Source organism: Ambystoma mexicanum, chromosome 9, assembly GCF_040938575.1.
Source record: "Ambystoma mexicanum isolate Mex_15411 chromosome 9, UKY_AmexF1_1, whole genome shotgun sequence".
NCBI lineage: Eukaryota > Metazoa > Chordata > Amphibia > Caudata > Ambystomatidae > Ambystoma > Ambystoma mexicanum.
The window spans coordinates 1,538,472,879-1,538,488,140 of NC_090931.1; the positions used below are offsets into that span (position 1 = coordinate 1,538,472,879).

General features: G+C 45.1%; 1 protein-coding gene across 1 annotated transcript in view; it reads left to right on the top strand.

Annotated features, from left to right (window-relative positions):
- LOC138489472 (zinc finger protein 586-like) overlaps positions 1-14,845 on the top strand; it is a 155,028-nt gene extending 140,183 nt beyond the window's left edge. The window contains exon 7 of the mRNA XM_069617208.1: positions 12,741-14,845. Coding sequence (XP_069473309.1) covers positions 12,741-13,459 — 719 coding nt within the window. The 3' untranslated portion in view covers positions 13,460-14,845. The remainder of the gene's footprint in view (positions 1-12,740) is intronic.
- Positions 14,846-15,262: the final 417 nt, after the last annotated feature.

A 15,262-nucleotide genomic window follows, 5' to 3' on the forward strand; every position in this document is an offset into this window, starting at 1 on the left:
TCGGCGCCAAGGGTGTTTACCAAGGTCCTGGCAGTGGCAGCGGCACACCTGCGCAGACTTTCAGTTCCAGTTTACCCTTACCTCGACGATTGGCTCATCACGGGGGACTTGTTCGACGTTTGTTTTTCGAGCACCCAAAAAACAATAAACCTACTGTTCAACCTGGGATTTTCTATCAACGAAAAGAAATCCAGCTTAGTCCCCAGCCAAGTAAAACAGTTCCTGGGGGCTCTAATTAATACGGAAGACTGTCTAGTCTTCCCTTCCAGCAAGAGGGTTCAGAACATGCTCTCTCAGGTTCCTCAGTATGTAGCCAGTCGAGAGGTGACGGTACGCAAAGCTATGCTTTTGCTAGGGATGATGGCGTCATGCATATACTTGGTTCCCCACGCGCGGCTGCGCATGCGTCCCATGCAAGAGTGGCTTAACAGCCAGTGGTGTCAGGGCAGCGGACAATGGGAAGATCTGTAAGTTGTCTCGCCAGCCCTCGTTCTCTCTCTGCAGTGGTGGTCGAGGGAGAATCTCTTGAAGGGGAAAACCGTCACCACCCCTGCAGTGGAAGCCACTCTCACGACAGACGCATCTCTCACGGGGTGGGGAGGCTCACCTGCTTCAATAGACAGCGCACGGAGTGTGGTCCCCTCAGGTAGCGCCACCCATATAAACCTACTGGAGCTACTAGCAGTGTTCAAAGCATTGAAAGCCTTTCAGGAGCAACTGCAAGGGAAGACAGTGCTGGTCCTAACTGACAGCACAACAGCAACGTATTACCTGAACAAACAGGGGGGCACTCACTCTCCAGGGCTATCCAAGCTGTCCCAAAACATCTGGATATGGGCTCTCAAACACAAGATGTTCCTGATATCCCAACATGTTCCAGGGTAACTAAATCTTCTGGCAGACGTACTCAGTAGAGATTTTCCTCTTTTTTTTTTTTGTTCTTTTTTTTTTATTGGTTTGTTACAAACCTTTAAAAAAGTAGGTTACAGAAGTACAAGAATGAAACAAAATCTGAATAACAGCTTGGGAAAAGGCAGAAACATACGTAAGGCCATCAACTACTCTGCACCGGAAGCCCTGCAGGAACCATTTTTCAAGGTAGTTAAGCATCAACCACATATTGAAAATGAAGGCCATAGCATATTTTCCAGAAACCGGTAAAAGCTGGCACTTAATTCAGCATACACTACATGATTTAGCTGTTTTGGTGTCTTTGGCTGTTGGATTCTAGGTTCGCTTCTCCCTTTAATAGTTTATCCACCATAGCTTCCAGAAAAAAGGTTAGCTCGAATGTTAGACTACGGTCCGAATCTTGAGAAAGTTGTTTCCACCAGTCTTCAATGGACATTGTTGGTCTTGCTGAAATGAAACTTCCTAGATGCTTTGTGCGTTCATGTATCAACTTAGGGCATGTTAATGTTAGATGTTTCAAGGTTTCGATGTCATTATCACAAAGGCGACACATTTGAGACTTTAGGTTGACAGCTTTCCGTATGCTCAAATTTTCTCGAGTAGGCAATTGATTGAGGCGATATTTCATAAAAATTTCTCTTCGATTTTTGTCTGGGAATTTTTGAAGGTATGGTATGATCCCAGTCAATTTTCTCTCTTCATTAGGCATCAGCTTCATGATTCTATGTTTTTTGCACGTATCACCAGTATCGATCCAATCTTGGGTCCAAAGCAATGATTTAACCTTAATTGGATTTTCTAGGAGCATACTTTTGTAGAGGACAGTGTCACCAGACTTTTTGGCTAGATCTTTTAGGATGTTGTATTGTAGTTGTGGCTTCTCAGCTATGGCCATGCGATATTCATTTAACATATTCCACATAATTCTCCCATTAATGGATAGGAGGCTGAGCTCAAATCTTATACAGGCGGTTGGAACTCCTGGAGGTAGCCACAATACCTTGGACCAAAAAGAGTGTTCCAGTGAGGCCCAGACTTCCGCAGGACATCCAAAGGCACAATCAGCTCCATGAATTAGGGCCGGGATGACCTTCATTTTGTAGAAAGTCAAAGCTGGTATTAGTGAATGTTTCCCATATTTCATATTTACAATGCACGCTTGCGCTGTCAGTTGCCTGCATTTAGATTTGACTTTTTCCACCCATGGGGCATCATTGATGTTTGAACTCAAAAGCATACCTAGGTACATTGCTTGTGTTTTTTGTTGAATCGTATCTTCGCCCATTTTCCAAGTGAACCTTTTCTTTCCAACAAGTTCTTTGTTCTTTTGCAAATCTTGCAATATCAGAATTTCTGATTTTTTCATGTTCACTTGGAGGCCATTTAGGCGGATGTATTGGGCTAGAATATCAAGTTTATGTTGCAGGCCTATTGGGGTCAAGTCCAGAAGAACTAGATCGTCCGCATACAATAGCCAATGGACTTCATTTCCATTCATTTTTGGCGAGAAGGTGTTTGCGTTTTTGTATGCAACGCCAAGGTCTGAGATGAAAAGATTAAAGATAATCGAGGCCAGGGGACACCCTTGTTTTACTCCTTGGTATGTTTTTATTGGAGTTGATAAAGTTCCCCTTTTGTCCAGCCTTATTGTTAGCTCGGGGTTGGTATGTAATGCTTTTATTGCTAGGAGTAGGCTGCTTGGGCATTTCCACTCGGACATTTTCTTCCAGAGTAATTCTCTGTCAATGCTGTCAAATGCTTGTGACAGGTCCACACATGCCAGATATATTTTTTTATTTCTTTTTATTGCATCCATTTTGAGTATATTCAGCAAAAGGAGATTAAGGCCACAGCCTACGCCCTTAACAAAGCCTGCTTGACGGGAGTCCACATGGTTAGAATCTTGAATCCACATGAGAAGTTTTTTTCTGCAGTTGAATTGCGAATATTTTTCCCAACACATCCAATAAGGCAATTGGCCTGTAGTTTTTCCGTTCAGCCCAGTTGCCTTTTTTGAAAATTGGAATGATGATCGCAGTTTTCCAGCTAGATGGTATATTTCCTTCATTGGCGATGACGGCAAACAGTTTTGATAGAAAATTGGCCCATTCTTCAGGATTTTGTTTGAGTGTGAAGTTTGTTAGGCCATCAGGACCTGGCGCCCTGGAGGAGGAACTTTGTTTGATGCTCGATAGTATGTCCTCTCTGTCGAACTGAAGATCCCATTTTGAAAGCTGAGGCATTGGAGGGTCAATGGTGGTGCTGGTTTTCTCATAGACTGCATTATAATGTTTAATCCAGTCCTTTTCACACACCATAGCTGTTTGAATTGAGTCTTGATTGCAATCAATGCTGTTTATTAATTTCCAAAACTCAGAAGAGTTTTTATTATTGAGGCTGGCAAACATTGATTCACTATCATTTTGATACGTAATTGCTTTGTGGGATATTTGCCAGTTTTTATATTTTTGTTTGCTGATTTTATTCGCCTATATTTGATGTTCGGCTTTTAGATTTTTGTGCTGTCTTAATTCTTTACGAAGTTGTTGTTTTCTTTCAAGTACTTGTTTATCAAAGTAGTGTTTCAGTTGGAAAGATGGTCTTAACCCTCCTTTGTTTATAGTCATAAACTGCTCTAGAAGACAGTTATATTCAAGCTTCTTTTCATATTTTTACATATTTGTCAAGTGATTCTGTCAGAATCTTAACATCTTGAGGATTTATCTTTAGCTGCGATCTATTAGGTTCGGCGACAACTTGGTTATTCCATTGTTGAGGTTTCTTGATGTTTGTCATTTTTAGTGATAATTTTAGTGGACTGTGGTCACTATTTGAGTCAACTGTGATGTTCAGGGACACGGCTCGTTGTTGTAAGTTATCTGATATGAAGAATTAATCTATTGTAGAAGATTGATTCATGCTTCTCCACGTTTTTTCTGGAGGGATGTCGCCTTTGATGTTCCCGTTCATCATGTATAAATTTCTTTCCTCGCGTTCAGTGCACCATTTTTTGACCAGTTTTTGTGCTAGATTTTTAGATCCAATTTCCTTGGATTCGTTCACAAAGTCTAAATTGAAATCTCCACAACAGATAATGTTTGAGTTATGAGTACCACTATTTATTTCATCAATCAGGTCACACACCATCTTTTTGAACTTGTATCTTCCCGCGTTTTTATGGTGCCAATAGATGTTGATGATGTGGATTTGTTCTGTGATGTTATTTGTCTCATTCTTTGCGGAAATCACAGAGTACTGTATGAATGGAGATAGGTTTAATGTTTTTATTAGTTTCCAGCCAGAGTTTTTCCTTATCATGGTCAAGAGACCAGCAGACGGACGACCATTGGCTCTTGTTATGGGAGGATTTATTCCTAGTTCATATGCATCTGACAATGGGCAGGTAGCCAGCCATGTTTCTTGGAAACAGATGATAGTTAAGTCATCGCTCCAGTTCCTTGTATCATTAAACAGATGTACGAAACCTCTCGTGTTCCATGATAAGATGTTTATTATAGGGCCAACCGGCCCTAGTTGGCATTAGCTCTATTTGCTACCTAAAACACCTGCCAACCAATTCCAATTTGTATTCATAGTTGGCTTCTCTGCACTCTCAATTGAGTTATTTTCATTAGTCAGGGTGTTAGTGTTTCCATTTATCGTAACTTTGATTTGTTCGCCAAACATGCATCGTGTTTGACTTTTAGCACTGCTATCTTTTTCACTCTGCGATCCATCTGATAACTGATCTGATTGCTCTATCATTATTGGTGTTTGGGCAGCGACACCGGTCTCAAAATGTTTTGGTCGAGTTTTATCTGCTTCTGCACCATTTCTTCTTTGGAAATTGTTGTTATCTGAGATGTGGTTCCTTCTTCATGAATGTCGAAACCCAGCGACAACAAGAAATGGATCGCATTGATGAGTAGGTCACATATTAATCTTGAATCAATATGTGGCCGTACTTTGTCATTCTGCTGGTCATTGACAAATTCGACAGTTTGGATGTCGTTAGATTCTATAGAACGAAGACCAGGCACATGGTGCAGTAGGCGTAGTACGTTGTTTCTATTTAGAGTTAAACCTCTTTTGAGTCCAAGATTCGTTCCAGTATCAACACATATCTTCCAGATTTTTTGTGTTTCTCAACTTGCAGGATATTTTTTCTGCTAGGCTGGCTCCGTCCTCTTTCATTTTCTTTGGGGATTGTTTTTACCATCAGATCCCTCGGGCAAGATTGTCTCGGGCAATCTCGAGCAGGAATGCACGGCCCGTGTGTTTCAGCAGCATCCTTCCCCTTTGTCATGACAGTTATAGGCATTCTCTAAGCCTCTCGGAGAAATCATCGTGCTCTCCAACCAAGCACCGGTGCTTTCAGAAGTCAGACGCCTCTCTCTACCTTCGCGTGCCTGACATTTTATTTCAGAATTTTGCTTGGCAGCGCGCGCGGCCAGCTCTTTCAGTTGCGAAAGGGGAGCCACCGAAACGCCTCCTTGATGGACCAAGGCGGTGAAATCTATCGTTTCCCGCGGATTCTGCTCACTTTGCTCACCCGACTCGCGGCCAGCCAACGCAGCGTCATCCGCCTCATCTCTAGCACACCAACAGTCAGCCACGTCCGCTCCACACCCCCCCCACAATACTCAACACACTCTCCGCCATCAATGAGGGCTCATTATGGAGCCTGGAATCGCCTTTTTCCAAGGAAAAGTGAGTTTGGTGTGTAACAACGGTGTTGTGTGGCGGATGTGGCATGTGTTCAACCTCTCTCATATCGGCATTGTCTTTTGTAATCACGACCGAATGCATTATGGGCTTAATAGTTAATTGACGTGGTAAAGAAATTACACGAGGGGGAGGAGAGGAACAACCCCATGCTTTTCTTACTTGAGGGTCACAGGAATCCGCTTCTGGTCGATTCATCATGTCGATCATCTTCGTGGATTCTCCTCGCTCAGTGCGGCGCATCTGTAGTCTTGCTTGTGGATAATTAATTGTTTGTTGTAAAATCCTCTCCCGATTCATAGTGCACGGACGCACATGGCAAGGTGCCTCACAAGCCTCGTGAGCCTCCAGAGACTCACGAGACTCTGCACCGACTCTGCGCCGCTCCGCGGATGGTAAGGGTTTTTATGAATCCACACCCCTCACAAACAATGGAAACAGAAAGAGGACTGGCAGTCCACAGTAGGTCCTCAGCAGCACCTCCAGGAGAACAGAGACTCACGAGACTCTGCACCGACTCTGCGCCGCTCCGCAGATGGTAAGGGTTTTTATGAATCCACACCCCTCACAAACAATGGAAACAGAGGACTGGCAGTCCACAGTAGGTCCTCAGCTGCACCTCCAGGAGAACAGAGACTCACGAGACTCTGCACCGACTCTGCACCGACTCCGCGGATGGTATGGGTTTTTATGAATCCACACCCCTCACAAACAATGGAAACAGAAAGAGGACTGGCAGTCCACAGTAGGTCCTCAGCAGCACCTCCAGGAGAACAGAGACTCACGAGACTCTGCACCGACTCCGCATTTTCCCCTGCCAGAAGAGTACGAATGGCGACTGCACGAAGACATTGTATCCAACGTCTTCGTAGAATGGGGGTTTCCAGAGATCGACCTGTTCTCTACTCAGGAGAATGCCCAATGCCAAGATTACGCCTCCAGGTACCCCCAGAACCGATCCAAGGGGAATGGTCTCTGGATAACTTGGTCGGGGAAATTTGTCTACGCTTTCCTCCCCCCCCCCCCCCCCCCCGACCCCCCCTTCTGAACAAGATAGTACACAAGATGCACCAGGAACCAGTCACCATGATTCTGGTGGCTCCCATGTTGGTCCGCCAACCTTGGTTCGCGCACCTGATGGAAATGTCCCTCTCCCCACCAGTCAAGCTGCCCTGCCCGTACAACATGTTGTCTCAGGACAGGGGGGAGACTCTGCACCCATGCCCACAAACTCTGAACTTAGCAGCCTGGCTCCTGAGGTCATAGAGTTTGGACATCTGCAACTCCCTCAAAGATGCATGGACATACTGAGGGAGGCAAGAAAGCCTAACCCACATTATTGCTATGCCAGCAAATGGAAACGTTTTGTCATCGGGTGCAGTTCCAAGGCATCAATCCCACCGATTGCTCGCCTTCACACATTGTGTTATATCTAACCCATCTGTTGGACTCTGGGTTAGTCTTCAATTCCTTAAAGGTTCACCTAGCTGCGTTGTCAGCCTACACCAAGTCACAGCAGAAGGTGTCGTGGTGGAAGATACCTGTGATTAAAGCCTTCATGGAAGGGGTTAAAAGAATGTATGCCCCCATCACTCACCCAGCCCCTGGGTGGGATCTAAATGTGGTTTTAACTAGGCTCATGGGACCCCCTTTTGAGCCTATGCATAAAGCTATTCTGAAAGACCTGACCTATAAGGCAGCCTTTCTAGTAGCTATCACTTCTATCAGAAGAGTTGGCGAACTACAGGCCCTCTCAGTTTTGGACCCCTTTGTTACAGTCCACAAAGGTAAGGTAATTCTGCGCACACATCCCAGATTTGCGCCAAAATTTATTTCGAAGTTCCATGTGAACCAGTCAATCGAACTACCCACGTTCTTCCAGAGACCTACTAACATGGCCGAAAGAAGCCTTCACATACTAGATGTGCGCAGGGCAATCATGTTCTACATGGACAGAACTAAACCACTGAGGAAAACTAAACAATTCTTTGTTTCAGTGGCAGCTGGTAGAGAAGGGGACCCTGTCTTTAAATCAGCAATATCAAGGTGGATTGTCAAATGCATCACACTATGTTACACTCTTGCAAAGAGAGAACTGCCCTTCAAGCCTAGAGCACATTCTACTCGAGACACTGGGGCATCCATAGCATTCATTGCAAATGTTCCCCTAGAGTCCATTTGCAAAGCGGCAACCTGGAGTTCTGTACACACCTTTATAAAACACTATTGCCTAGACACTCATTCTAGGTATGATTCTCAGGTGGGACAAGCAGTATTAAGACATCTTTTTTCTACTGTTCCTTCTCACAACCCACCTCCAACTCCGGGTACTGCTCGCTAGTCTATGCACAGCATGTGATTCTAAGCAGATTAACAAACATCAGAAGAAATGCATTACTTACCGTAAAAGCATTTCTGATGATTGTATCTGCTTAGATTCACATGCGCCCTCCCTGCCTCCCCGCTTTCTTTCTTCATGTACTCACTCAATATAGCCTTGGGCTCCCTCATGGCAGAAAAAATACAATCGGAGGAACCTCGGCGCGTGAGGGATTTTGGGTACTACACACGTCACTATAGGGATAGTGTTTCAGACACGCCTATGCCGACGTCCCCTTTCGGTCCCCGAAAGACAAGATGCAATACTCCGCGGTTACCACTGGATGTCAGACCATATGCACAGCATGTGAATCTAAGCAGATACAACCATCAGAAATGCTTTTACGGTAAGTAATGCATGTCATACTCTAAAGCTATTGTGCAAACCATAGAAGATCAGCATCACAGTTACCCAAGCCAAACTAGAATCACCTGTAGAAGTCATTAAAGGAAGTCCAGAGATTGGCAGTCATCAGAACAATCTTTTTTCTTAAACATGACTTTCTCATAGGCAGGCAGTATTATCAACTCATTTAGCCAAGTGTCTAAATGAGGCATTTTCCATACTTTTTTTATTTTTTTGCGCAACTACCAACTGACAGTCCACATTTTCATGTAAAAGTTTGCTCCCGCACTGCACCCACTTAAACATAATAATGTGTGTTTGAGGTATCTTGAAACATCAGCGTTCATAACTAACTCCATTCGGTCAAGGACTTCTCTCCAAAATACCTCAACCATTTAAACATTTTTAACCGTATTTTCTTCAATTAATTTTCTGTGATAAATTCTGCATTATAAGTGGGATTTATACTAAGGTCTTCCCAATTTATCCGACAATGCAATGATTTGTAAAGCAGAATATGGTGATTATTATGATTTTAAAAAATTGTAGAATTTGCCCAATAATTATAATTTATTTATTTCAATGCTCTGGACAGAACAATGCTCACCAGAGATAATTTTATTAGTATTTGTTGTAGAGTGTAAATCTATGATTGCTGTTCAGGTGCCAACATTGTATTTCTTTGGCTGAATGGAATCTGGTGGACACGGGACAAATGGATTCCGTTAGACTCTCCCCTCTCCTCATGTTCATGCTCTTCACCTCATCTTGGCAGCACCTTTCATCTGCCCCTCACCACGAGCAGGAGGCAGTTGGCCTTATTAGTATCATGGCCGTCATCCGAGGCAGAAGCAATCAGTTGATCTCTGCAGCCTCTGCCGGCCTTGCCCGATTGGCTGGCCATTTTGGTTTTCTGCAAAAGCCCCCAGAGCTGGCAGGCGTTCGCCAGCCCCCTCAAAGGGCCTCATCGAAGGCCCTGGTCCCTCCCTGTCTGGCCCTGTCTGGCCCTGGAGGACCCTGAGAACGGCTTTCTATGCAACTGAGCCTGAACATCTGGTAAGCGCCCTACACCTTGCTCCGCTATTGCTGCTCAGGCTACTGTCTACCCTTCAAGCTTATATAGGCTCACCATGCCCTACCAGATACAACCTACTGGCCATGTACTGTGCCCGCACTCCTGACTTGACTTCACAAATGGTCATGTCCATTGCGGCCCTCTGTGGTAACCACCTGGCTTATACAAACCTCCATCATAAGTCCCCAAAGCCACGCTCTCTTCTAACCCCTTTTTGTCATTTACCTCTGCCACTATCTTTACATGCTTACCCTATCTGCTGACTATGTGCCACCTTACACGTCCAGCCAAATGCTGCCTCTCACATAATGGCTTGTTACTCAAACCTTGATGCCACTCTTGCATTGCTTGCTGACCTGCTGTAGGCTCTGTCTCTAAAGTGTGCCTACATCTGTGCATCTTCCATTTTGTTGCATTTAAGTGCTTCTTTGAAAATTCTAATTTAGGCGTGCCTACATATGTGCATCTGACTGCCTCCCTCGGCTGCCTGGCTGCCTGATGAGTTTACCCGTGCCTTGTGCAGCCTCTCCAACCTTCCCTCCTTCCCCCACCTCAATGGCACTCGCTATCCCTCCCGTTTATTCTAACTGTTACTATACCACCTAACCTTTCTCTCCCCCCCTATCCCCCGAAAAAAGACTGGAAGAATTTTTTTTTAAAAAAATAACTCTTGGCCTCTAATCCTGGCCTGCCCATTGCTGACACCTATGTTAGTGCTACCTCCAGACAGACTCACTGATATCTTCTCTGTCCCCTCTCAAGGCTTGTGGGCTCCCCGTCTGATCTCTCGCTTCTCCCCTTTTTCCTCCTCATCCATTAATGGTGGCACTAGATGGGAAGTACTCTTAACGCACGTCGCATCATATAGGTACATCCTTTACGTCTATTACAATGGCAATGTCATGGCACAGGGTCCTCAACCCAATCTTTTTCTCTTCGACTGGTGCCTGCCAGCCCTCATCAACTTCCTACCTTCTCCTGCAACTCCTCCTTCCTCTCTCCCTTCTCCTCTTTTACACCCTGTACCCCTCCTTGGAAATGCTTGAAAGGTGGTGACCGGCTACACTTAGCCACCCTAAATGCTCGATCTGCTGTCAAACACTCTTCGGATATCTGCTTCCTTCTTGAAGACTTTGATCCCGAAGTCCTCTCTCTCACCGAGACGTGGTTCAATGTCAACTCTGTCACTGCATTTCACTCACTCCTCCATGACAGCTACAAGATCCTCTCCAACACTCAGCCCTTTTGACCTTGTGGTGGCGTAGCCCTGATCTTCCCTGAGTGGGTCCCTGTCTCCATCATACCCATTCAGCCCAGTTTCTCTTTCGAAAGCCTTGTCTGCAAGCTTGGTGTCTCCCCTTCACTCTCACCCTTGCTACTATCTACAGGCCGGCCCCTGGACCTCTCTCTCTCTTCCTCTCGGAATGGGCTGCCTTTACCTCCTCTCTTCTGACTTATTCCTCTAAACTCCTCCTTGGCGACTTCAACATCCACCTTGACTCCACTGTCCATGCCTCCACACTCTTCTGTGATCTCTCTACCTCTCTCCTTCACTATTCTTCCTTAGGGCCCTACCCACTATGCCGGACACACTCTTGATGCCTACGTCCCTGCTGATCTTCCTTTTCTCTCAACACTCTCACTACCCCTCTCCTGGTCTGACCACTCCCTCCTCTCTTCTCACTTGGGATCTCTCAGCCCTCTGACTGAGTCCTCCAGCACTGCCAGGCTCCTTCGCAGTCAATCGACCGATGAAATTAGTATCACTTGCTGTGTTTGCCTCCACCTTCACCTCTTCTCACCCCCTCCCCCATTGACTCTCCTACGGACTCTGTCTTTGTTAGTAATAGCAAGGTGTAGATTGGCGCTCTTGGCATTCTCTGGAGGGACTAACAACACGGCTGAACTCTTAAAAATCTGCAAGGAACTAGCCAATCCATCTGCAGTCTCTCCTTCCCCTCTTCCTTCTCAGGCCCTCTGTACTGCACGGCCCACCCACTTTGCCTCTAAAACTCAGGATATTCTGACCGCTCTCGCCTCTTCCCCCTCCTCTACTCCTCTCCCTGTTCCCCTGCCTCCCTTGGTCCCCCCAACCCTCACCTACTCTCTCCTCCTTCTCGCCTATCACTATGGATGATGTCTCTAGAGTAGTTTGCTCCGTGAAGGTCTCTTCCAAACAAGTGTCTCCCTGTTCTTCCAGAACCTTTAAGGACAACATCTCCCTCGCACTGGCTTTTGCTGACTTCTGCAACCGCGTTTGCCCTCTGGCTCTTTCCCTTCCTATCTAAAGCACTCCCTTGTGGGCCCCCTCCTTAAAAAGCCTTCTGCCGACCCGCGTGTCCGCCCAATTACCGCCCTATCTCTGCTACACCCTTCCGTGGGAAACTCCTGGAGAAGTTGGTGTTCCCCCAACTGACCCAATACACTGAGCTTGTTGGTTGTTTACATGACCGTCAATCTGGATTCCGAGCGTCCAGATGAGCACAGAAACTGCTCTCCTGAACACCTTGCAAATCTTGACTCTAACTCTCCCGCTATTCTCATTTTTCTTGACTTTCTCTTCTGCCTTTGACATGGTCAACCACTCTATCCTCATAGCCTCCTATCCTCAGAGCCTGGGAGGATAGCTTATGGGCAACATGCTCGCCTTGGAAGCAAAACGTTGCGGAGCAACACAGGTCTGATCCCCGGGTCTGAGCTTAGAAACCTCTGGGTTTTAAACGCGTTGTAAATAACCAATTATAAATATAAAGTGGCTCCAAGATACCCTTGGTATCTCAGTCCGGGCACTAAATTGGTTATCCTCCTTCACCACTGACCGCCCCTCCCAGGTGCTACTAGGCTACTTCTCCTCCACCACTCTCTCTACATCAGTGTTCCCCAGGGCTCTATCCTCTCACCTTGGCTTTTCAGTATCTACCTCTGATTGCCTTCACTTCTCATTTCCTGTGCTACGCAGATGACGCACAACTCTTCAAGCTCCCCTCCTCCTCTTCTTTCTCCACCCTTTTTTTTTTTTAGCACTTACACCCACACCCCTCACCCCTTCTTTTTCTCTGCACTTCCACGCTCTGAATGTCACAAAGGCCTAGTAGGACAGCTGTTTGTTTTATTATTTATTCATTGTCTTTTCCACTGTTTATTTGCTTGTCTTGCAGCGCTTTGAAACACTGTTTTGTTGTATAAGCGCCATATAAATAACCAATACTTAAAAAAATACTAAATGTATGAAGGAAATGGGATCAAGTATTCGCAGCTCTACCCCAGATCTTTTATAACTTGCACATCTGCTTCCCTCAACAGAAAATGGAACCCAAACCAAGAGCCTGCAAATGAACCCCAGAAGATGCACGTACTGTGATCAGATCTTTATTGAGCACTCCGAACTCATGATACATATGAGGGTCCACAAGAAGAGTAAAGCATTTACCTGCAGTGTATGTGGGAAGAGGTTCCATAACAGGACAGGTCTAATGGCACACAAGAAATCCCACATAATTCTGAGACCCTATAAGTGTACAGAGTGTGATAAAAGCTACACAAAACCCTCGCATTTATACCAGCATCAGAGGACCCATACAGGGGAACGACCATACCGATGTACGCAATGTGAGAAAAGCTTCATAAGGAGCTCAAATCTATACGTGCATCAGAAGAGCCATACTGGGGAACGACCCTACCAGTGTATGGAGTGTGGAAAAAGCTTCACTCTGAGATCAATTCTGTACCGCCATCAGAAGATCCATACTGGGGAGCGACCTTACCAGTGCACGGAGTGTGATAAAAGCTTCACTATGAATTCAGATCTGACCAAACATCTCATAATCCATACTGGAGAGAAGCCTTATGAATGCACAGTGTGCAAGAAAACATATAGGCACTCCTCTACTCTAAGCAGACACCAGAGGATCCATACTGGAGAGAATCCCTATGGATGCACAGAGTGCAAGAAAAGCTTCACCCACTCCTCAGCTCTGAGTAGGCATCAGAGCACCCACACAGTGCAAGTGAAGATTCTGTGAATCCTCTCATATTCCATCAAAGGGCCATACATGGGAGAAGACCCAGGGGTGCAGAGTGCAAAAACACCTGCCATGAAATCTCAACTGTGAAGGAGGCATCAGAGCTGCCATACCCTATGAGCTTGCAGAGTGCAAGTTCAGCTTCAGACACTCCTCAGTGCTGAGCAGGCATCAGAGGACCCATTCTGTGAAAAAGGTCCCTCAAATGCCTGGAGTGTGGCAAGTGTTTTAACCCTTTGAATATGTGTTTTCCCCCGAAAGGCAGCTGACTCGTTCTTTCATAACATACAGAACATTATGTTCAGTTTTATTGTAATTTGAATCATGCACACAGCAAAGAGAAACACCAGGAGGGTAGGTGGGGCTACATGCCAGGATGGGGGGGATGTGGAATGGGAGGATTAGATGGAGGTGTTGAGCAGAAAAGCCTGAGTGCTCTCCTGCACTGCGCGAGGGACTTGATCCCAGCAATTCCTGGCTCAGAATGAATGCAGGTGATGCTACCCTGAGGGAAGAAAAACAACATATTTTACTAAAAATTGTGTATTTTTTCAAATTAAATTAGAATTACTACAGAAAAGACGATGAGAGGCAGAATATGCATAGTGAAAAGTACAACAAATTAGCACATAAACTGCTGCTGGTTAGTATTTAACAGTGGAATGCGAATGTGTTTGGGGTTATACCCCAAGAATTGTCCCCAAGTTTTCTTAAACTTGTATTCACACTTATGATCCTTGTGCTGGATCTTTTCACGAGGTCTCTGGAGAGAGTTGAATCTCTGCACTTAGTGCAGGGGAAACTACCACACACGAGCACGTGACTAGCTTACATACATGAGCGTGTTCATTAAGTGGGCGTGGACATGAAATGTACACTGTTCTCAAGGGGGCTCCTTTGGAAATACGTTTTGTGTTGACAATTTCGGGTGGCGTTTTAACAGCGACGGATAATGTCCCTGACGAAGTACCTTTTTTCGTCTGAAATGCTTTCAACTTTGTTTCGCATTTGTCTCCACATTAAAATGCATTTTTTCTTCCTACATGTATTCACACATGTGGTGCCCAACTATAAAAAGGAATTGTGAGCAATGTTTTGCTAAATTGTGTTTGAATAGAACGGCAAAGTTTATCGGTAAGGGACTAAAGGAAGGTCTCCCTGGTCACATGTTGGTACACCTGACTAGCTTACTATTGGTGAACAGAAATATTGTTGTTTGTGTGTACCTATAGAGTACCCAGGAACCAATGCTTCCTACCCTTGTGTGTAGCATAAACATTTAATGTTATCACTATATCTTCCATGTATAATATATCACTAAACAAAGAACTAGTTGCACTTGCAATTTAGTGTTTTTTATTCTGATTAAAACATGTTTAGAATGCTCTTGCTGTCTTGTTTAACATTTGTGTACATATATTATCATGTAGCGATAATGAGTATTAAAAATAATAGCCAACCAGTTTAAAGTTCCAAATATTAGCAATACAGTAGTTGAGTAGATACCCAGCATCCTACTCTTCTATTCACTTGTGAATTATGAAAACTATCTACAGCCAGTCAGCAATGTGTGTGTAGCCACTGGGGCACATTCAAACATGAAATCATACTCAAAAGCATAGCGCTGTGTGGATGGGTGAACCTGGGGACGGCGAGGATATACAGAGCATCCCCAAAATAGATGATTATCCAATTAGATGGGATTGGTTAAGAACTCTGTTAGAGGCCCATGGCTTCTATGGACAGTTAACTAAGAACATACTCGAAGCAATCTAGAGCCATGGATACAAATACGTCAGGTTA